The 22725-nt window shown below is 44.0% G+C and overlaps 1 protein-coding gene across 1 annotated transcript in view; it reads right to left on the bottom strand.

Annotated features, from left to right (window-relative positions):
* HSD17B4 (hydroxysteroid 17-beta dehydrogenase 4) overlaps positions 1-22517 on the bottom strand; it is a 1724715-nt gene extending 1702198 nt beyond the window's left edge. The window contains exon 1 of the mRNA XM_069625564.1: positions 22292-22517. Within this exon, the coding sequence (XP_069481665.1) occupies positions 22292-22349 (58 nt within the window). The 5' untranslated portion in view covers positions 22350-22517. The remainder of the gene's footprint in view (positions 1-22291) is intronic.
* Positions 22518-22725: the final 208 nt, after the last annotated feature.

Genomic DNA, 22725 nt, shown 5'->3' with positions numbered 1-22725 from the left:
GATAGTCCTTCATGATCTTGCTCCGGTTGGAACATGGAATCAACAACTTCCAAATACATCACTCACTGGTTTTTATTCTCCCATGGAAAAAAAAAAAATCCAACAGGAAGACCCAGCAGGATCTCACAGTGCGGGTTCGTAGCTTTTCCGCGACTCTCATAAAGGATATTCTTTTTTGTACCACCACTGCAGAGAAACCTTGAAATATGCATCGTGTTTGGCACTGCAAAGATATGAAGTTCATCTTTCTGGCCTTCTTCAGCTGGCGCTCATTAGTTTTATAGGAATTGTAAAGGTGCAGAAGTATGAGACTGACACAAAGGTGGCATTTTGATGGGCATAGATTTTTATTGTTCAAAAGGAAAGGACAAAGAAAAATAGCTAGTCCTAACACTAAAAGGGGTTTCTCTGCCTCAACCAATAGGCGAAGGATACCGTCAAAATGTCTTAACTCATAAATGTCCACCGTCGTATCAAAACCCATTTCCGTCCCTTACACTAATCTACAACTAAGGATAAAGTTCTTGTCACCTTCAGAAGATGGTATCCTTTCTTCTGGAATGAAGGGTTTTTATAGTTTCTTGAAAGCAAAGATGTACCAGGTAAAATATCTTCCTTCCCCTTTTAGAGTTCAACCTTAAGTGATGAGGTTTTCCTTGCTCCTTTCAACGTCTTACAGAACTCGAGAGTAAGACGCCCTTCCTCTTGGATTTTGTACTTTGGCTGGGGATCCCAGGCCGTGTCTGGTTTATCTCGTACTTCTTATGCTCAACACACAATCTTGGGAAAGTAGAGGAATGATTCTTCCCTGACTTCCTTGGGTTCTCTGGGTTCTCTTCTATGTTTGGTTTGTCTAACTTTGTGGGTCCTAGACTCACACGTGCTTTCTTCTAGGATCGGTCCACCTGGTGCACATGCCTACCAGCTACTGCGACTATGATGCTGGCTAATGAGGTTTGGATAGCCTTATTGGTTGTGGGTCCGAGACACACATTTGCTTCCTTCTTGGTTTAGTGTGTTGTAACTTGGTTGATTCAGAGGAACTGTGTGTGTGGATCCTAGACCTCATGGAATGTTAGGTGGAACCTGGATTGTTGGAGGCCTGGGGGTTCTGGACATTTGTGATGTCATCTTTGATGTCCTTGGTGTTAGTGTTAGCAGTGCACGGTGGCGCGAGTTATGGTTGCTTATCTTACCATAACTGCCGAATTTCAGGGTTTTTTTGGTTTTACTTTGAACCATAACATCCCTTTAACAAAGTTTTTTCACTGAATTTCATAGGTTTTTAGTAGCGCAACTTAATCATAAGATCCCTGACTTCATAAACATGTAACATAGAACATACTGAACCCCCACGTAGTGATTTTGATGTCCGCGGACTACCGCCAAGTCCGCGGACATATCGAGAATCTGAGCGTGGTGAATGTAAATTTAAATAGTATGTCCCATTTCCCCTTTGAAGTTGGCTCTGAAAAGAGCCGTTTCTTTTGTTTTTTTTTAACAGATGCTTGACAGACACCTGTTATTTTGTATTTTTGTTCTTGTTTTTTTTTTCTTACGTTACTCCTAAAATCTTCACATAACCTTCTCCAAAGCAACCCTTACATTCCAAAATAGAAAGGCATTTCCCGTAAAAGAAAGATATGCCATCTTCTTTAAAATTAACAGTATTACTGGCATCAATATTCTCATTATTACAGAAGAACATACCAGCTCTAAGCATGAAGGCACACATGCCTCGGTTGATGACACACCTAGCAATGTTTTGCTGAGGACAAAAAACGGAACTATTGTCCCATATTGCCCTAGGTAGTTATCCAGAAAAAATTACTTTCGCATTTGGAAGGATCTTCATTACGGCTTAAACCAAGCGTTCCAAATCAGCCAACAAAGTAGGGGCACTGACGTTGCCCAAATGGAAAGCACCATAGCGCAAAACTACCACATGCGGACTGTTCATCGTGGCCATATCCTCACAAACTTGTACAATTCCCTGTACATTGCAATCAGGCACACTGCTCCACACCACCTCCACTCCTTTCACATCAAAGTTCTTTTCAACATGCCTGCATCGAGCGTACTGTTGTAAACCATGCACAAACATATCTCCAAGCACCAACACCCTGACTTTCTCCACTTCTGCCATCTTCACCACAGAGTCTCTTTCAACACAAATCCACAACCTCGACATCTGATTGGCTAATCCGTACAGTCTTCTTTCCATGTTGGATTTGCTGGAAAACCCCGGATGTAGCACGCCCTGTCCACGTACAGCCGCAGTGTCCGTGGACCGTGTAACTCTTCGACACCCCTTCTACCATTTCCACTTTACTCTCTGTGCCATTCCCTCATTGCATACAGCTAAGCACTCACACAATACGAAGAACGTCCTCAGAACACCCCCATTTTGTTTATTTTCGAACATTTCAGGACAATTATCATTTCATTATTCAACATATTAACATTACAAATATTATACTTTCATCTTGTACGCTGCACACAATGCTATGTTTCTCCATTAGTAGCTCAGTATACTAGATAGAACCCCATAATACAATGCTATTTATATCAATGCATTGTTCAAAGCACTAATTATGGTATGATATTTATTGCAATGATCCTTGACACTTTTTTCGCAACATTATAATAAAAATCCCTAGTACACAAATTTCATGAAAAGTAAATGCACATGTGATGTCATCAATGACATTTGCAATGTCATCTTTGATGTCCTGGGTGTTAGTCTTAGCAGTGCACGGTGGTGGCGCGAGTTATGGTTGCTTAGCTTACCATAACTGGCGAATTTCAGGGGTTTTTCAGCTTTACTTGGAACCATAACGTCCCTTAAACAAACTTTTTTTATTAGCACGCAAACAATATACAAAGATCTAGTGTAAACAGCAAGTTCTCACAGATGGCTTTACAAAGAATGTTGCAAAGTAAGCATTTATGCTCGTTCACAGTGAAGGTCAGCTGCTTCCATTTCTTTCTCGCGGCCCGGAGAGGCCCACAACTCCCAGTATAAGGTTGTATTTTTTTTTTTACCTTGACAGACAGGGATTGTGCTGAAAGACTTCTTTTGAAGAAGTGTAGCAAAAACGTAAAACACGATAAAGATGAAGATGATATTTCTGAAACAAAACCACTTTTGTATATTATATAACTTTGAGAAAGATCGGTGGCACACACGGAGTCGTATTTTGGGACTGCACTACACTGGGACAATGGAAAATGCAATTATAATGTAAGTAACCCTTTAGATTATTTTATACCGGAATATAAAAACAATAGCGTGGCATTAAAGTCCGGTCAAGTTGTACTTGTTCGTTCAATGTGACATATTGTTTTCTACCGCGCACTATCACCGCCGAATTGATCCCCTGTCGTTTAGAGGGCTCTGAAAAAGGCAGACGACACAGGGTGGGTTAATAGAAATAATTTAACCGGTTTATAGCCGTTCAAGCGCTCTACTCGCTGTGCCACTTCACTGTAGCCGGTCAAGTGGCACAGCGAGTAGAGCACTCGCTTTGACATCCGTGCACAGCTTGCTAACGCAGTTTCGAATCCCGCCACGTCCAAACTCAGCCTTTCATCCTTCCGTGGTCGATAAATGAGCACCACACACCGTGGGTAATAATAAGCAGCGCTGAGATACCTGACGGTTCTTAGCGCTATATAAATGTGAAAATATTATTATTTTATTATTAACATACTCCGTTGCACTATCTTCACTAGCAAATAGTTTCACGCCCTAATAAATAAAATGAATATTTTTAATAAAGATCGGCTGGTGAGACTAATTTATGTTTTTTAAAACAGGTATGTTGCCCCATTTTGCCAATGTCACGATTTTCAGACTCCAGCGGATGGATTTTTCAACTGCCGGGTGCAGCTCCATGTAAGCAACTTCATGACCCTCACCATTTTATGGGACAATGCCCTTACGCAGTACTAGCGGCTAGAAGCAACATACCAACCATTATGGTGGTCTAATGCCTCGTTGTTGGACCAACCTTCCGATTATCAGTGCAACCATTTACTGCTTTTATCATAAACCAACAGCCTATCTACCGCAAAGGAACATCGCGTGGCTCAACATGAACTTTAGCGGATCGACAACAAAGACAAATGCAAATCGCTGAATATTCTCTAAAGATTTGATGTCAAATAAATGTACTTTACAAAATTTACAATCTTGCTGTTTGCTTTTAAATCACAGTTTCATATTCCGAATTGTGGCGCGCTGTGTTGTGACATAATGTGTGTTGTCTTCCTGGTTCTGTGTAAAGTCGCGTAGGACTGGAGACGACTGGGCGCGTTTGATGACGCACCCTGTAACGTCACAGAGAGAGGCAGGGAATATGAATGCTTCCATAATCTCAGGCTTAGGGGCGGGAGATATGATTTAATGTCGCAAAAGCAAGTCAGCCAGGTCAATAGCGCCAGTCATAGGATTATCACATAATGTCGGCGCACACCAGCCTGATTTATCGTTTCTTTAGTGGACAAAAAGTCGGGTGAGGCGCATAGGAAATTGTACTATCAGCGGACAAAAGGAGGGTTCGTAGAACACTTTTAACCTGACAACGAACAATACAAACAATGTTCTCAGAACACCCCCATTTTGTGTAATTGCAACCATTTCGGGACACCGCGAGTGTTCTTAGAACACATTCAACTTGACAGATTACAATACGGACAGCGTCCTCAGGACACCCCCAGTTTGTGTATTTACGAACATTTAAATACACCGCAAGTGTTTTTAGCTCAATTTTACCTTCCTTGCGTACAAAAAGGACACATACTCCGTCCTCTGAACACCCCACCATTTAGTTTATTTACAAAATGTCAGAACAGCCGTGTTCTCCGCGGACAAATCGAACACAACAAAAGCGTATAGCACATGAAAAAACAAAACATTGAACCTATCTCATCCTCCCCCAACCTCCCGAACCTCCCCAAACACTCTTGCACACCAACACACTCCACTAAATACAATTTTTAATCCAAGTTTCACCGCGCTGTACGCGGTCGACGGCGAATACAAGATTGCGGGCGCCACAGAAAATCTGACGCGCTCCACGCCCCACGCCGTCCAATCAGCGAACACGTTGCATGTCCGCAGACATGACGCAAGCCCATGGGCCAATCGGGGTGCTGTCCGCGAAGCGAACAGGGAAGTCCGTCTGCGAAGCGAACACAGATATCACTAATTTTTTTGCCTTACATTTTGGTCATTTTTTAAAAAACTACTGGACGGATTTACACCAAAAGCACGCTTTCGGGACCAAGCCGCCGCTCCTGCCGCAAATTTGGTGTAAATCCGTCCAGCGGTTTGGGCTGTAGCCATGCCCAAAGTTTTTTCCCCATTATGTCTATGGGAAAAAACAAACGTTTTGGAACCCCCCCTATAACTTTGACCCCCTGGACCAAACCACTCCAAACTTGCAAACTCAGAGTGGGCCATATACTTTTTTTGCAAAGTTTGGCGAGGATTCGTCCAGAGGGAGCGAAGTTATAGGCCACCCAAAAAGTGCTCTTCCTATGGAAACACCAACTTAACCATAACTACATGGATCATACCGCGTCCATGTAAAATTATATATATATATATTAGTTAACATTCTAGTCACATGTCTACATAAAGGCAGCTGTTCAGGTAAGCTACTGTGTATGTTGATTCAGCGCAGTCCAAAAGGAGAGTAACATAACATATAAATGGGGAATGCCAATTAGAAAATACATGTAGCTGCCAGACAGCTGCAGCGTTTCGTTTTGACATTACAATATCCCCTGTAGAACAACATATTAGAGATACAAAAAACAAAATAAACAAATTGTAAGGAGGAATGTAACCTACGCTGTTAGAGTCCATGTGAAATCAGATGACACTATGTCACAGAGGCCTTCAGTCATAGGAGAATCGCATGTGGAGTGTATGTGTTTTATCTACAGATTCCAAGTCTTGGTGGCTGAACGACTGTAGAATGACAGAATAAGGGTATTCCTTGGTCTTGCCCTCGTCCTCCTGTGGGCTCCCTCCACCCTCGCCCAGGCATCCCCACTCCCCTGCAGCATGGAATGGAAACTAGAGATAGGTAACCACCACTGTAGAGTTCGGTCCTGGTCTGTTTGTGATCGCTCACTCACACACTCTCTGTTCCTTCTTCCCATACCAATCTCACCTTTCACCATCTACCTGCGTCTCCTGCTAACACTCTCCTGTTCCTCATTCCCTTCGCTGCTTACTCAGACTCATACACATAGCCACTACAATCTCTCAAACTGGAGACACACACACACACCTGTTCTGCACTTGCACCCAATGCCTCCACAGTCTCCTCAGTACTTCACACCACCTTCCGCTCTCCGCCTGGTATCTCGGTCTGCCACATCTCCACCTAACCTCACGCTAACACCCCTTACCATCTTGTGCTAGTCTGGAATTCTTATACTCCTGTCCCCCCAGGTAACCTCCTAATCTCATGCCAATAAGTCTTCACTGTCACTTGTCTCTGCGTGACAATCTTTCCCGGCACTCTCTCCTGGGACTTACCAATCTTCACTTTTCCGCTCACCGCCGTTCTTTCCGGGTCTCTGCCTCGGCAATGCTGTTTTTCACCACATTGAACCCCCCCTCGCCTACTCGGGTGCCATTCTCACCTTCACAGGTGTGACCTGACAGTTAATTGCAGAATAAGATTTGGATCAGGCTTATAAGATTTCTCTTTCTGGTAGTTCTGTACTAGTCACATTGGTTGCTGGATGTAGTAGTCCTGAAACAGAAGAAAAAGAACCCGGGCCAGAAAGCTGGAAAGCAGTTACGATGTAACAGTGGGGCCAGTTTCTAGACAGTACAAGGCACTCTCAATGGGGCTAAGGGGTAGAAACACCCCCCCCCCCAATTAGAAGATGAGCTGATAGACCCAGCCTTTAGTAGAAAATCACGTACAATTGATATGCCACATTATCATGCTCCCCAAAGATAACATTGTATGGATTTATTACCAGTGATCTGTGGTGGAGAGTCTGGCTAGAGTGAAACCTCATGATCTCAAACCAGGTTCTAACCATCAGTCCATGGAACAGCATACAAATGGATGGACAAAAAAAGCGGTATTTGTTGTGCAGTAAGAAAATGCTCCATGATGTATGTACAGAGATCCTTAACAGTTACAGAATGCATAATCTGAGTGATAAACTAAACCTTTGATATAAAAATCAGATTTCTATATACCCTCATATAGTTGAGACTGATCATATTAAAAAGGACAGACACAAGCTTATTCTTAAAGTACTTATTAGGAAGCTGTACAAATTGGGGCAAAAATAACTAACTGGTCCATTCGGAGCAAGATTTCCCAGGAGCGTTATTCTCCACGAAGAGAACAGTACTTCGTGACAACATAACAGAAAAAGTGTCTATATCAGGGAAGTAAAGACTGTTCAAACAAAAAGTTCTTCCAGATCTGGGATTGGGTATCTCCCAGCAGATTGATACAAATACCAGTAAGCTTCTAGCTTCGGGTTTAAACAGTTCCTGCATCCTTCTTGTCTCTTCCTCTTGGGGTCTTCCACCTCTGCACCCCTAATCTCAGGTTTAATGAGCTCCCGCACTCCTGCCAAGTGTCTGCTCTTGAAGGGGTTTGGTGGAAATCTCTAAATTGAGTATTGCGACTGAGGTGGCATTCAAACAAAGCTTGGAGTCAAATGGAAACTACCATAAACGGACTAGTACTGACTTACTTCCTCCCTCTCCCTCTAGGTCCTGGTTCTCCAGCTACCCAACCCATTCTCTCTCTTGCCCTCATGTCTCACCCGAATACTTGTTCCTATAGGCTAGTGCCTTGGGCCCATCTGGTTATCCATCTCTGTCTGTGAGCTGCTCCTGCCCTGCCTAGACATTTCACCCCAAGTTCATTCCTCCATCCCCCTCCAAGATGTACCCCTTTGTGTCTTAGGGTCCTTCCCCTTTTCCTCCACCACGCTACTGTTCTCCCACCTCTACGCTGAAGTAAAGTCGGCCTTCACCTACTTTGCAATATTCCACTGCTTAAACATGTTTTACCATCACCTCCATGTTCCGCTGCTCCTCTTCACTTGTTTCTTCCATGTCCTTCTTGATGGTCCTCCATGCTTCCCCTCTAGTTCTCTCAATTACCCCTGCCTTGTTCTAGATGTTTCTCCACCTCTCAACAACTCTTCCACAAATTCCTGATCTCTTTCATCCATCTCCTTTTCTTTTCCACCGCTCATTGTCTGATCACTCTTACCAGCCCTCTGAGCCTTTCCCCCAACCGCCCCAACTTTCTGGGCATCTTCGGTCTCCATCCAGCTCACTCCAAATAAGCGCTTACTTGTGCAGCCTTTTGCCACAGACCCAGCCCTTCATAGAGTCTTGTCCAAAGCAATGGAAGGTCTCCATTTTAAAGGGGAAGTGCTGTATGAATCTGTTGACCCTTTTGAGCTCTAAATAGGCCAACATCTTCCTGACGCTTTCTCAATCAGGAAAATAATGTAAAACACACCCATATTCAGCTCTCCAGAACAGACTGTAATCACAAGCTTGCAAATCAACACGTTGGAAATGTTATCAGAGAGCTCTTGTTTTGGCCTGCGACCTGGGCCAAGTAAAGGTGCCAGAGTATGAAGAAATGCAGAGGAACAACATCTACTGCCTTATTCCACAGCCTGCACCTAGGTATTTGAAAGCTGAGGAACCTAAACGGAGGAAAAGCTCAGAAGACGCCGCACCACTTGGGAAGAAAAGGGCCTCCCTTCCATTTGTCTCAAACCTGGGCGCTTGTGTTCACATGGACCATCTCTGTGAAGGAACCTTCTATCCTCTTCCACACGTCAGTAGTCTGGAGGCTGAAAAGTTCTGTACCCAGTGTTTTCTTCACAAATAGGAATAGTGCATTTCTGTGGAGACGTTTTCGTCTCAAAGAACTCCACAGCTTTCAGCTCTGAACTGCTTGATTGACAAACTCTCCACACGGGACCCACAGCCGCTTCAGCCCCAGGAAGGAAATCTTGAGGAGCAGCCCTCTGGGACACCTCAACCATCCAAAACCTCATCCAAAACGGACTTCTTTCTGCCACAGTGGTGCCAGTTCACATGGCTGTGGCCCACAGAAAATCAAAGGAAATGTCGGGGCAGTTGCATCTGCTTCTCCATTCTCTCAATCAGCAGAGCAAGATTTGAGCTTTTCACCAGAGTGCTAGAGAGCCGGAAATTCCCTTGGGAGAGATTGAACCGTTTAGACTGCATATGTACTAGCCCTTAGAACAAAGGTTGGAGTAATTCAGAAAATTACTAAAAACCTGGCTCTTCGATACCAGAGACTAAAACCAAAGCAACAGTAAGACAAACAACTAAACGGGAAAGGACACTGACAAGCCCCACAACCGACTGATAAGCACTCGGAGCACCAGGAGGGGTGACGCCAGACAGGGTGGTACAGATGCGAGACCCACGGAGACGGAGGCAACAACCCCAGCGAGATACCACCAATCACCACACTAACTAAGATATGGACACTGGCAGGTGCACTGGCCACGTGGGTGGGGAGCATGCAACGCTGTTGACAGAACGGGCGGAAGAGGCAGTGAGATGCTCAAGAGGCCTTGTATACAAAACGAGCACGAACCTCCAGAGGCACATGATGCCCAAGCACCCCATCGAGTGAGATTACGCGAGCACAATTGGTCAACCAGGATATAGATGCCAACTAACCGAGACCACTAACAATTTCCTCCTCCGCATACACCTCTCAAACGCCAAACCAAACACAACTACAAACCTCCAGCACAACAAACCGCACAAACTTCACCACACTGCAACAACAAAACAATAAATGCAGATAGACCCGCACATCAGTACACGACGACTACCGGCCGCATACATCCCAGGCCCAGCCGACGGACCCACCGGGCTGACGCTGCCAACAGTACATCACTGCTCTCTTGCACTTTTCCAACCTCCACCCACTAACTCACCCGCCCTCCCTCCCTCCCTCTTTCAGAGCCGCCAGAGCGCCAGGGCACCACTCCGGTGGTGATAGTGCACGGTAAAAATGTCCTTTAACATTAACATTAACAAGCATGCAATCTCTTCAGAGACACCTCCACTGCATCCTCCGAGGGAAGCACAGTCTTCACAACAAAAGACAGAAGGATAGAGTCCATCTTGAACAACTCTGGGATCCCTCTTCAATAGTCGAGACATATCTGCTATAAGCATCTTCTCCTTTGAATAGGGCTATACTGTATCCCTAGGTTGGATATCAGGAGGAGAACAACCTCTACAATTACCTCTTTTTGGAGGCAGTTACCTGACATCTGCCAGCCCATCTTCTCTGGGAACCAGGATCCAGAAACAATATAGGAGGGGGCAGGAAGGTGGCGGTGGGGCGGGGGGTGTTTGCACTTTGCCATTACCCAACCACCTTCTCACAAGTGGCATCTAGAATGAGCAGAACATATAAAATAATACCAACTTCACGACCTATCCCAATGGGCCGCAATCATGATCTGGAACAATCTCTCCCTCTGGTGTGCCTTTATGAAGCTTTTCTGATGTTCTCCCAGTTATGTTCCTTGGGAGATGCTCCTGCCATAGAGGGTGCGGGTGAACTTCATTATTCCAGCACGCCTGAAAGACACTGCAACACCCTTGGGGTGCCTTCCCCTTCTGAGACACGAAAATATAGAAAGCATACTATCTGCCACCTGTTTTCCGAATGGGTTCTGTGGACAAACATGACAACACGGTCATCAATTGTTGAAAATCAATGATCCTGTAAGTCGCTGTTCCGATTGATGTGCTTTGCACTCTGAAGTAAACTGCACTGAGAATGGGCGTGTGTGGTTGACTGACATACCCCGGAGCTGAAGTTGGGGCGGGGAGGGGAGGGTAGAGTTGGTGTGCTTCTGCATACTGGGACCCACTGTGCTCTCTCATGTCCTTGAAACCATGCATTCTAGGGTTGAGGACCAGTCCTTCTACGACCATGTTGATGTTTCGCCGAATTCAAGCAACAGTCTCATGTGTGAAAGTGCTGAAATCTGTGGAAAGGGATGGGGTGTCCAAATATTATGTAGCCAATAATGTCCGGAGGGTCCTAACAGGTAACTATGCTGAATTTGGTGAAGATTGGTGAAACGGTGTGGAATTGTATAAGGAACAACACTTCTGCAAGCTGCAAGCCCGGCCACAAACCCACAAATGTTCACATATTTTGCATATAGGATAAATCAGACAAATATTGTGTACTCAGAGTAATCTAGTAAGAAGGATGCACATTCTCATTATGCCAAAGGATGCATAAGTGATACAGAAGTGGCCAATTGAGTACGCCGGACAGAGGTTAGAGGGTCAGGACCACTCCACAAGGCAACTCGCACAAATTCATTTTCTGTGCTGTCTGGGTAAAAAGGAGAGAGAGTGAAGAAAAAAAATAATAATAACATTTTTAAAAAATACACAAAGGTTAATACCTAGCATAGAAAACAGATACTGGCTAGAGCCTGCTGGACCGACTTGGGACATGAATTGGTCCTCCAAGGTCCTTGGCATGGTTTGGGAAATCCAGCAAAACATAGCCAGAAGAACAAATGAGTAATACAAATAATAACATTGACAGTTTAGCCCCACAAAACGAAAGCGAGGGCACAGATTGGCTAAAGAGGAATGACACACAGGGCTGCCAAGAACAATTGCAATATGTTACAAGTGGCTGAAAGCTTTCCATCCATCACTTTTTGCTTGTCTGTAGCTCTACAGATAAGGGCTATAGCGGGCACTTTTACTCAATAAAAATAGGCAAACACTCCCAAAAATAAAAATAGGGAGTAAAAATACCCGCCCAACAAAAAAAGGATACAGACAAACAGAAGCCTGTACCCTGGTTTACTTCTAAACGGCTCCATGGAGATGGTTGGACCAGTAGTACAAAGAATGCCAGAGGAAGAAACTACTGTTAATGATGCCTGATCCGAAGTGGTAAAAATGTGCATAAATAATGCAAAGAAGTGTGAATGACAAAAGAATATTTTTGCTCGCTTATTAAATACTCACATTGGGAATGGCGCTTGATGTTTTAGGGAGAAAAAAAGTATTTTACTCCCAACTTAACAAAATAGGGAGTAAAATACTCCCTATTTGAACGGCACGATACTGGCTCACTTAAGAGATTATGTCCATCAATCTAACATAGGGGAGGTATTTTTAGCATCTGTAGATCTTTCTAACGCTTTCGATGGGGTCATTAGATCGAGACTCTGGAGAAAGATGCTGAAGATGAACATCCCTCGTAAACTTGTACAGCTTTTAGCACTTCTTCACACTAACACTTCAATTAGGGTTCATCTATCTAAGGAGGGCACACTATCAGGGATTATACCCACCTACATAGGAGTGAAGCAAGGTTGCTCATTGGCACCTTTGATTTTTAACCTGTACATCAGTGATGTGGAGGGTATTTGGGGTGGTCCTCTTATTGCATCTGCTAGACTGGGTACTGTGGCCATTGAATGGATGGCATTTGCCGATGATTTTATTTTGTTGGATCGTACCCCTCGGGGACTCAGATTGAAGATGGGTCTGTTTTACCAATATGCTCTGCTTAATAACTTGGCTCCAAATGCTTTGAAATCACGAATATTGGTATTTAGTAACAAAAACTAAGAAAATAAATTATACTTGGTTTATGGGAGAACCACCGGTGGAGCAGGTCCAGGCCATTACTTATTTAGGTTATAACCTTACTAATAAAGTAAATCTTAAAACTTGGAAACAAAGCCTCAAGGATGAAGTGAAAAATCTTAAATTACAAATGAAATTTTTGAAAGTAAGAACATGTACATTTTCACTTCTTCCCCTGAGGCGTTTTTACTTGGCTAAATGTGAGCCAATACTCCTGTATGGCCTGGACATCTGTACACATGAAATGGGTCCTGTACTGAATACGCTTCAAGGGAAATTGTGGAAGGACTTACTCAGTTTATCAAGATCTATCCCCAATGCTGCTATTTGAAGTGAGTTATGTCTGATTTCCTTCGAAACCAGACTTAAATGGAAACAGTTGTCGTTATATAGAAAAGTCTTGGTTCTGCCCAATAACTCATTGTACGAAACTTTATCCGAGTTGGTAAGAACAGAAACGGTCCCATCAATTAAGAAATTTAGCCTTAAAATGAATTTTATTTTGGACTCCTTGTGTCTAAAATCTGAAGATCTTATCCAACGCACAGGGTTGGTGAAGAGGTTCTTACTGAGGGCGGATTGGGCAGACACGGCAAATAAGATTGATGAATTATCTACTTATAAGGAATATGCACGTCATGGCCATGCTAAAGAATGTCTGCCCTTAAATATCCAATATTTCCGCATGTGAGAGGGTAAGATCAGTATACATGCGTTTTAGATTGAATCAGATACCAACCTTGGAGAGGACTAGATATTGGTCTTCTAGAGCTGAAACAGAGGGGAGATTGCTGGAAATGAGGTGTCGATTTTGTAAAGATTCTACTGCTACTGAGACACTCAAACATCTAGTGCTTTTTTGCACTTACTTTGAGCCTACTCGTGCAATTTGTTTTGAAGGGAGATTTGATAGAGACCTTGTTTCGTCAGTCAATTTATTCTGGAGTTGACTCATGTGGGGACTTAACATTTCTTTACATTTTGGCACTATATAAAAAAGTATATTATGGAAGAAATGGAAAAAAATATATAGGCATGAAATGGAATTGGAAATTTGCATATGATGAATGTATTTTAAATTATTCCTCTTAGAGATGGAGATTATAAATTGTTATTAGACAGATATTGTATCTGTTTATTTTGAGAAATTGTTCTTGTTTTAAATATTTCTGTATATATGCTAATGTTGTGTAATGTTGTGTAAGGTTTTATGTAAACTACAGACGCAACAATAAAAACATTTTTTTTTTAAATACTCCCACTGTAAAATGTTATCTGGAACACTGGTTGTCTGAATGAGTGATCGGTAATCAACAAGACAAAGATCTTTGAATATACACATAGAAAGGTGTAGGAAGTTCAGACAGGGTATACATTAGTAATAGGGTATGCTACAGTCTTATTGACATACCTATGGGCAAAAATATCACAGTCTTACAAAAGCCCCCAATCAAGGGGGTGAAAATTGCTAGTCCGAGTCTGAACGGTACCATTACTGGGCCAGGAATGAGACCCAAGGCAAGAACGTTAAAATTTCAAATGTGGTTCAATGAAGTTTGCCCGCAGGCCACTTTTGCAGAGACCTAGTTTGAATGCCTGTGAGTAATGCTCTTCCCTTCCCCCACTCCCTTCCATGACCCTCCAGTTGAGCGGGAGCAACCCTGCAGCCCCCGATCTCCTGTTATGACCCATTCTTTCTTCCCCACGAGCTTGCCCCCTCCTACCTGTCCCAACTCGAAATCACACCTCTTGTACCTCTGCCCCACTCATTAACTCTGGCTGCTCTGCCTTTCCATGTGGACCTCTTCCTGCACCTCCCTCTCAAAGCAGGAAAAGTGCTTGTGGCAATCCCTGCAGGCTGTAGTGCTAACACAGTGGTCTGTCAGAATGCCGCCCGCAGGAAAAGTGGGCACTTCAGTACATATCAAAGTAATGTTTGGCATACCCTAAAGCAAGGTATTTGGGGGACGAAGTGGGATTCTTGCTGGTAGGTAAGGAAAGGGTCACAGGGACTGTATTAGATTACCACAGATCCTTTCAGGATTTCCTATATTACGTAGGACCTTACACCATTTTAAGTAAACCCATCTTTACAGTTATTCCTCCTGTATTTTAGTTGCAAGCCATCAATCTATTACTTGATTAATAAAGGGTGTGTAAAACACATTTTTGGCTCAGCTATTACATCACATATGGTTTTAGAAATAGGATCAACGGGCCCGATAACTGGTCCTCTCGAGACCAAAGCCTCCCAAATTGAAGGTGCACAGACATAGGGTCACTATCAAAACAGATTTACAAATTCAGGTGCCTGATGGAAGCTACAGGCGGAATTCTTCAAATTATGATTTTAAATTATACATTATGATTTTCTTTTGAATTTAGATCGCTGGCTAATTTCATGCTGCATCTCTTGACTTGAATACATGAAAAGTTTCAGACACTGTTACTGTTTTGTTGCCAAATGCAATACATGAATAGGGGTACGAAAACGTATTCTCATTCAGGCATTACACACCGTGTTTAGGTACAATCCGCCACGCAACACTAGGCACAGGAGTATCTGGTTGGCAGTGCATGTTATGGTGTAGCGTTGTGTGCAGCGCCAAAGGTCCCTCCTTGTTTGTGGTGCAGAAAGTAGTACAGTGCTATATGCATTGTACAGCTGCCCTCCTGGATGGAACTGACTTATTCTGAGTGGAGTGCACCCGAGGAGCTTGCTCTACCTCGGAAGTGCATGAGGTATCCTGGTACTTTGTCAAGCGCACAGGAAAGTTTTCCAATTGGCCATGCATGGGGTATGCAGTGCCGAGTACAATGCATAGGAAGGATACACTGTATATCGTGCTGAAGAGCCCCTTTTGTTATAGGCAACTGAGTAGAGGTACATCACTGTGGTTTGGGAGGCAAAGAGGACCTGATAATAGCATAATTGCACAGTAAACCCTATGCTACGCTATCCAGGTCTTCCCGAGCTACGCTACAAGAGTATGGAACCTAGTCCTATCAAATTCAGACTCTCCCCCCTACCCTCTCCCTTCTACCGTTAGGTCTTCGTACCCACCATTCCCCACCCTACCAGACACTGGGTGATCTGATCCCCACCATTTCCTCCACTGGGTGCTTCTAGATCCCTTGCTGAAAAGTTGCCCAGCCTCCGCCTCCCCTGTTAGCGCCTCCGCCTCTCCCGTTAGCACCTCACTCCCTTGTTTCTCTGCTTCCCCTCACCATGTTCTTCCAACTATGATTGTAAAGTGCTCTGTTGCGTCCTGAAGCTCGGTCTGTACTCAAATACCCTAGTAATATTATTATTAATAATACATGTTGTATGCATGGCATATGACCACACCTCAACACTTGCTTCATGACCCTCTCCCGCCTCACACATGCTCACAATGTATCTTGGTGTTGGCAGTGCACAGTAAGCAGCTCTGGTTGACCGTGCATGGAGCAGTTTAATGGCGGGGGTTCTTCACAATACAATTTGATGCAGCATGCACTGCACAAGAAGATCATCTTCTTGGCAGTACATGGTATAGTCTAGTTAGTGCTGCTTAGTGTCCTGAACACTTTCCTGTTTGCAGTGTTTTTGCAGCATGCTCAAAGTCGGCAGTACATGGCATAACTAGGTGTTTTGAGAAGTGCACAAGAAGGATCTAGGGTCGGTAACTTTACAAAATGGTTTTCACAGGAAACTGTAGACAATGAAACAATGTTTAATAATCTGTTGTTCACAAATTCATCTACGGATATGCACCGATTGTTTCTCATATACACTTTATTTTAATGGCAATTGGCATTTAAACACATATGCATCTAAAAAATAACAAAACTCTAGGACCGTTATGCATACAGGGGAACTGACTTGTTATCTTTCTCTCCAGAGCAGGTCCTGTGAATCCCGTGGAAATTACATACAAACCTACTCATTTGAATATTAATTGCCATCATCAAAAGTAGAAGGTGGGTCATTGAAAATGACATTACATGGTGTGCCATCAGTCTTTGATAGCGGAGAGCATCATGGAAAGTGCAATTACAAGAGACTGCCCACAAGTAAGCCAAGAGACAAAGAACTTCATGGTGCACAATGTATGAATGGTCACTATTATTATATATGGAGGAACTGTACCGTCTAATATATTATAAGCGTGGATTTTTGTAATAGAATAAGCAGTTCCGAAAGTTTGGCGCCTAGAAAATGATTTATTGAAATTTAGGAAAGGGCTGAAAATCATAATTTTTCAGTAATAATCCCTGGATTCAATGTTCTCTTTTGTCACCCCACCCCCTTTTTTCTTTCACTTTTCTCTGCACCCTGATGCCTGGGGGCTCTGGTGCATTATAAGTGCATATAATAATAGAATAATAATAATAGTTATTTGAATAGCTTCTCTGGACTCCCAATAAAACAGCGAGCTTAAATGATTTGTTCAGATCACACAATTTGGTTAAGCGGTGAAACCGAGATTTGGATCCAATCTGCAACTTAAACACTTGAACAAATATCTTCTGATCTTTTAGCTCATATGTGTGTTATGGTCTGCGTTTCATTCATGGAGGTTAAATAATACTTTGTTTAATGGAGATTTCTTGAAAAGTAAAAAAAATAATAATAATTACACAATATACTAAGCAGAAAAACATTATAGACATACATCAAGAGAAAAAGAAAGAATATGGATTTAGACTTGCCATCCTGAATAGAATATTACAATAGAATTATGCAAAGTAATATGAGCTAAACACATTTCCCTCTGGTTTTAAAACTGTAGTCATTATTGCACGTACCGGTCATTATTGCACGTACCGAAGTTAGGCAATCCCTCCGATTGTCATCACCCACCATCAGAGGTTCAAGTGGGCAGGAATTAAAGGGTACAACGTACCTCTACTGTTTGGTAAAAACAGCCAATGTTACCTGATTTATTTGTCACAACTAGTACCGTTCCTGGACTGAAGGAGAAAGGAAACATTGTTTTTGCTGCCCTGTTATTGGGATTCAACCCCCTCATAGCCCTGCTCCTGCACGCGTTTATCCTCTGCATTTCAGTGATCGCGCCATGCACAACTGTGCGTGTAGGTGGGAGCATAGACGTTTTTATGGGAGGGGCAAAAGGGGCACTTGTTCAGGGACCCCACAAGGCTAGCTGATTTGAAGAAGTAAGATTACATTGTTCACCAGTCTTAGATAGCACATGTCAGGATATTTTATGGGGTGCTGAGCCCCTAAACCCATTGCCTTTCTGTTTTGGCAAGTGCATTCTGCCTTCATCAATTCATCATGTATTGCTTTCTGTGTTCACTGTGGTATACATAGTTTGTGTGTCCTTTATGGCACAGCTCTGTAGCATTCTTTCCTTCTTGTGGGAATTATATTGATCATGTGCAATAGGCAATGTTGAAATGCATATTGATAAATTGAGTGCCACAATGGTTCAGAAGTTAGCTCAGTGTGTGAAGCACCCATTGCAGAGATATGTGTTTATATGCAAAATAAGAATATCACATTCCAGCAAGGCTGGCTGATCCTTTCCTATGTCTGAAATGTATAAACCTGCCTGCATATGTACTCGGTTTTGCAGAACAACATCTACCATTCTCAGCAATGTACCTGTACCAGATAGGAGTTGCTATAAAAACTAACATATCATCCGTATGGTGAAGGTCTAGAAATTGGTTTGTTCAGATGGGGTGTTGTGAAACCTAGGCAATCGCCTCCAACAATGGCATAAATTGTTAGTCCAAGAGGTGAATAAGTATCCAAATTCAAGACTATGAAACGACAGCGTTCATGTTTGTATCCTGGAATTGCCGGGAAAGGATACAGTGATCCTGGTCAAATCATCTAATATATCTTACATTACTGTGCTGTCTTCTGTGAGGTTTGGCTTCTTGCATGCTGCTGGTATCGTTTAGCCCATTACTTGATCTTTCTTCTTATGTAGGACATTTGGGTGAAAGGGTTGGTAGAGAGAAGAGAGTGAACATATGTTGCAGGCCTAAGGTAAGCATATTTTAAGATCTGCTTGTTTCAAACAAAAAATGGTTTGCCTTTTGATAAAAGTCAAAGGTTTTTATGCACGTTTACAAATGAAAATGTCTCAAGCCATTGTTTTGGAAGTATTTAAAGCTTTAAAATACAAAAAAACAAACCCACATTAAATTTGTTAAATCACACTGATTGGTATGCTGGTTCCTATATACTTCCCTTGATGATGGAAAGAATGAAGCTAGAATCATTCCCATTTTGCATAACACCCTTCTACAATATTTTGTTTAAATACGGTCACGTTTGGTAATGTGATTTGTGTACTTTCCATGTCCGCTTTGTTTATAAAATGAGAGTCTTCCCTTCCCCCTGAAGCACTCCCTTGTGCACCCTCTTAACAACACTCTGCCGACCCGTCCTGCCCAGCTAACTATCACCCAAACTCCATCACTCCTTTCGTGGGCAAACTCTTGGAAAAGCTGGTCATCTCCCAGCTCAATCTTCACACTGAATCTGTTGGCTGTCTTCATGATCATCAGTCTGGCTTCAGAGGTGCCGGAAGCACGGAAACAGCTCTCCTGAGAATCTGTGAAGACCTGCTCTCCAACCTTGATTCCAACACCCCCTGTGTCCTCATCTTACTTGTTCTCTCTTCTGCCTTTGACACGGTCAACCATGCCATCCTGCTCAACCATCTCTGTGATAACCTGGGGGATCACCGATCAGGACGTGGCGTGGCTGACTTTTTTCCTAATCTCTCTCCCTGGCTGTTCAACCAATACCTGGCACTTCTTGCCCACCGCATTGCTGTGCTCTGTCATCCACATAGTACTGGAATTTGGGGCAATCAGCTCATTTTCAGGCTACAGGCAGCCACCTCTTCTCCCTCTCATCTCTGACTGTCTGTCCGCCATCCAGGAGTGGTGTGCCGCCAATGATCTCTGCCTTAATGCCAGTAAGACCGAGATTTTCCTCATCGGCACACCCACACCCTTTCCTGCCACTCAGTAGCCGGCCTCTCTCGGCCCTCTTCCTGCTCCCACCTGTGAGGCTAAAAACCTTGGGTTCATCTTTGACTCCACACTCTCCTTCTCTCCTTGCATCTCCCACTCTCCTTCTCTCCTCACATCTCCCGACGTCTCTAAGAAGTCACACTACCAGCTGCACTTCCTCAGAGGTATTCTTCCTTTCCTCTCCTTCCCCCAGAATCTCACTGTCTTCAGAGTGATGGTTCTCTCTAAGCTGGACTGCTGCGACAGCCTCTTTCTAAACCTGCCTGCTTCTACTCTCCGCACTCTGCAACTCATCCGGAACAGGACTGCAAGACTTGTCCTTGGCCTCAAGCCCAGGGATCGTATCTCTCCAGGACTGAAATCTCTGCACTGGCTCCCAGTGGCTGTGTGGATTAAGTTCAAAACCCTCTGCATTGTGCACAAGGCTTTGTGGGGCTTGGGGCCTCAATACCTTCAACTCTCTCTTCCTAAATACCATCCTTCTCGAGCTCTTCGCTCATCTGCCACCAACTCCTTCAGGGTCAGTCGCTTCTCCAAGCAACGAGTTGGTGGTAGATCTCTTTCTTCGGCTGGGACCTCCCTCTGAAACAGCCTCCCTGCCTCCCAGAAACTTGAGGAGAATCCTCTCTGGTTCTGGAAGCACCTCAAAACCTTTCTCTTTGCTTCTGCTTTTTCTCCTCCTCTCCCCTGCTGACTTCCTGGCTGAAACTGAAACCGCACTGGTTACCTGGCCACCCTCTGATCTCAGGCACAGGTCCCCTCCCCCGCCAGTCGCACACCTGCACTGCCTTCCTGGCAACCACCGCACTGGGGACGGTTTTCAGTATCCCTACAGTCCCACTACCAGCACTTGACACCTGATGCCTGCACTTACCCTTGCACTTGCCACCTGCTGGCCGTACTTTTACTTATTGTTATTCTATTATACCATGTACTGCCCTGTCCCCTCACTCTTACCACCCCCGCACTTTCCCCCTTTCTCCTTCTCATGCACCTGGCCTAGTAGGATCATTGTCCGTCTTCCCTCTGTTCCCCCTCCCTTGCATTGTCGCGCCTTGAAACACTTTTATATAGGTGCGTTATAAATGCGATATCATATAACTGGAAAAGAAAGTAAAGTGTTCAAATGCAGAAATTGCAGAATTAGCACAAATCCCAGCTTCACCTCTTCACCCCTCAACCAATGTGTGATCCTGAGCATCTCATTCATTCGTGTATTGCCTAACCTCTCAGTATAGCCAGTCCGTAAACCTATCAAAATTGTCAGCCCTTCTGAGCGATTTCCTCCTCATGGTTTGATCTTCATAAAAGCCTTATTCATGGTTTCACTGTGTTAATAGCGAGTATGTTTATATCGCACAGCACAGGCATTTGTTCCTTTGATATCCAATGGCAACACTTTGAAAACCATTTCACACTTCTAATCTCAGTCTGTCTGGATAAAGACACCTTCCTGGTAGCTTCTAATCTGCCTCCACTGTCCATGCTACGGTATGTGTAGCGTTCTCCTTCCTTCCAATTGTTTCTCTCTATCCATGCATGAGCACTTCTGCATTATGTGAGGCAGCTAATGTGAGTTGTCTATTATAGGTTACATGTACCTTTTACATACGGCCCTGCATTAATACATCTACCTTCCTGGATGTTATTGATAGAAAGTATCCTGTATGTACTAGAACAGTAACCCCTTTGTAGACTGCTAATGTTGGTCTTCAAATGCTACTTGTTTATCATTCTGATTAGAGCAAGAATGAAGACGGCAATAGGAGTTAAAGGGAGTAAACGTGCTTATTATGCTGCGAGACAGCAGATCAACCTATAGGTTGTGAGCGCGAAGGGTGCTGGGCCCAACCAGTATTCTTGATCCCTTAATTCCTTTTGTTTGGTTGGGGGGGGCCCAAAGATGTCCTTTCCCAGGGCCCCAAAAGTGCTTAAGATGGCCCTGGGTGGGAGGAGAGGTTTTAGCATGTTCCTTAAGAGGTGTGAATGGTGACTGATTAGAAAGGAGAGGCATATGAAGCAGCATGCTGTGGCCTGTGGGGGACAATGACTGAAAGCAATAGTGGTCGTTTGAGATGCATTGTCTTTCATTCTTTGCAGTACAGTTGTAAAACACGACGACGTGGGGTGGAGGAAAGGCACGACCCAGGCATGGGGCTGCCGCTTGTAAGGGCTGGTGATGGGAGCATGGGGCCGGAGCCAGCGTAATTCCACTTGTTGGTGCACTTGTACAACTGCCCACCATTCAAGGGTTTACAGGTTCTAATAGCCCGCCCACTACTGCGCCCGCTGCCGTTAGACTCTTATTGCTCCCGTTGTAACGGGCAATGTGTTTAACTGTTTCCCCAGATCGCAGGTGGCCGCTTTGCTGCCTTGGATTGAACTATCAAACAAAAAAAAGCGTGCCACAAGAGGTGGAAAAGCTTTGATCCTTTAGGACAAGCAGAGTCGGAACTTTTCACATAAAATTGGGTCAGTACAGCAAAATGCGAGACGGCAGTACACCATAATTTGAAACAGCGTTAAGGTTTGCAGCATGATGCTCGTTTTCCATAGCCCGTCTATAAGGGTGGCTCTCACCTCCTCCGGCTCCTGTCACCAGTACTACTTTCCCATCAAATCTCAACGGAGCCGCCATGGTTTTCCTGCCTCTCCCGAGCCTTCTGCGACAATGACAGGAGCAGCAGCGAGAAACTCGGTCAAGGGGCACGAGTTTTGAACACACCAGGAAGAAAGTGTCAAACCTTTGCGTTCCAGCCCTCGCTCTGATTACAAGCCACGCCTACCAGCTCTTGCAAGGCTAGTCGCTGTCCTTTGTACTTCTAGTACACTTTAAAGACTGAGCCGCCACTCGGAGCGAGCATGCGCGGTTGGCACCGTAGATCCTATTGGATTAGGAAATAGGAGTTGTGCGTTCATCTAGGCTGGGTTGCGCAGTCTCTTCAGAAGCAGAGTGGGAGTAGCCACATGAAAGAAACTGAAGACAAGGAAGAATGAAGCAAAATGCCAGCTGG

Source organism: Ambystoma mexicanum, chromosome 6p (genome assembly GCF_040938575.1).
Source record: "Ambystoma mexicanum isolate Mex_15411 chromosome 6p, UKY_AmexF1_1, whole genome shotgun sequence".
Taxonomy (NCBI): domain Eukaryota; kingdom Metazoa; phylum Chordata; class Amphibia; order Caudata; family Ambystomatidae; genus Ambystoma; species Ambystoma mexicanum.
Note: the sequence above shows the minus strand (reverse complement) of the source record. Positions and strands in the feature narration are given on the sequence as shown.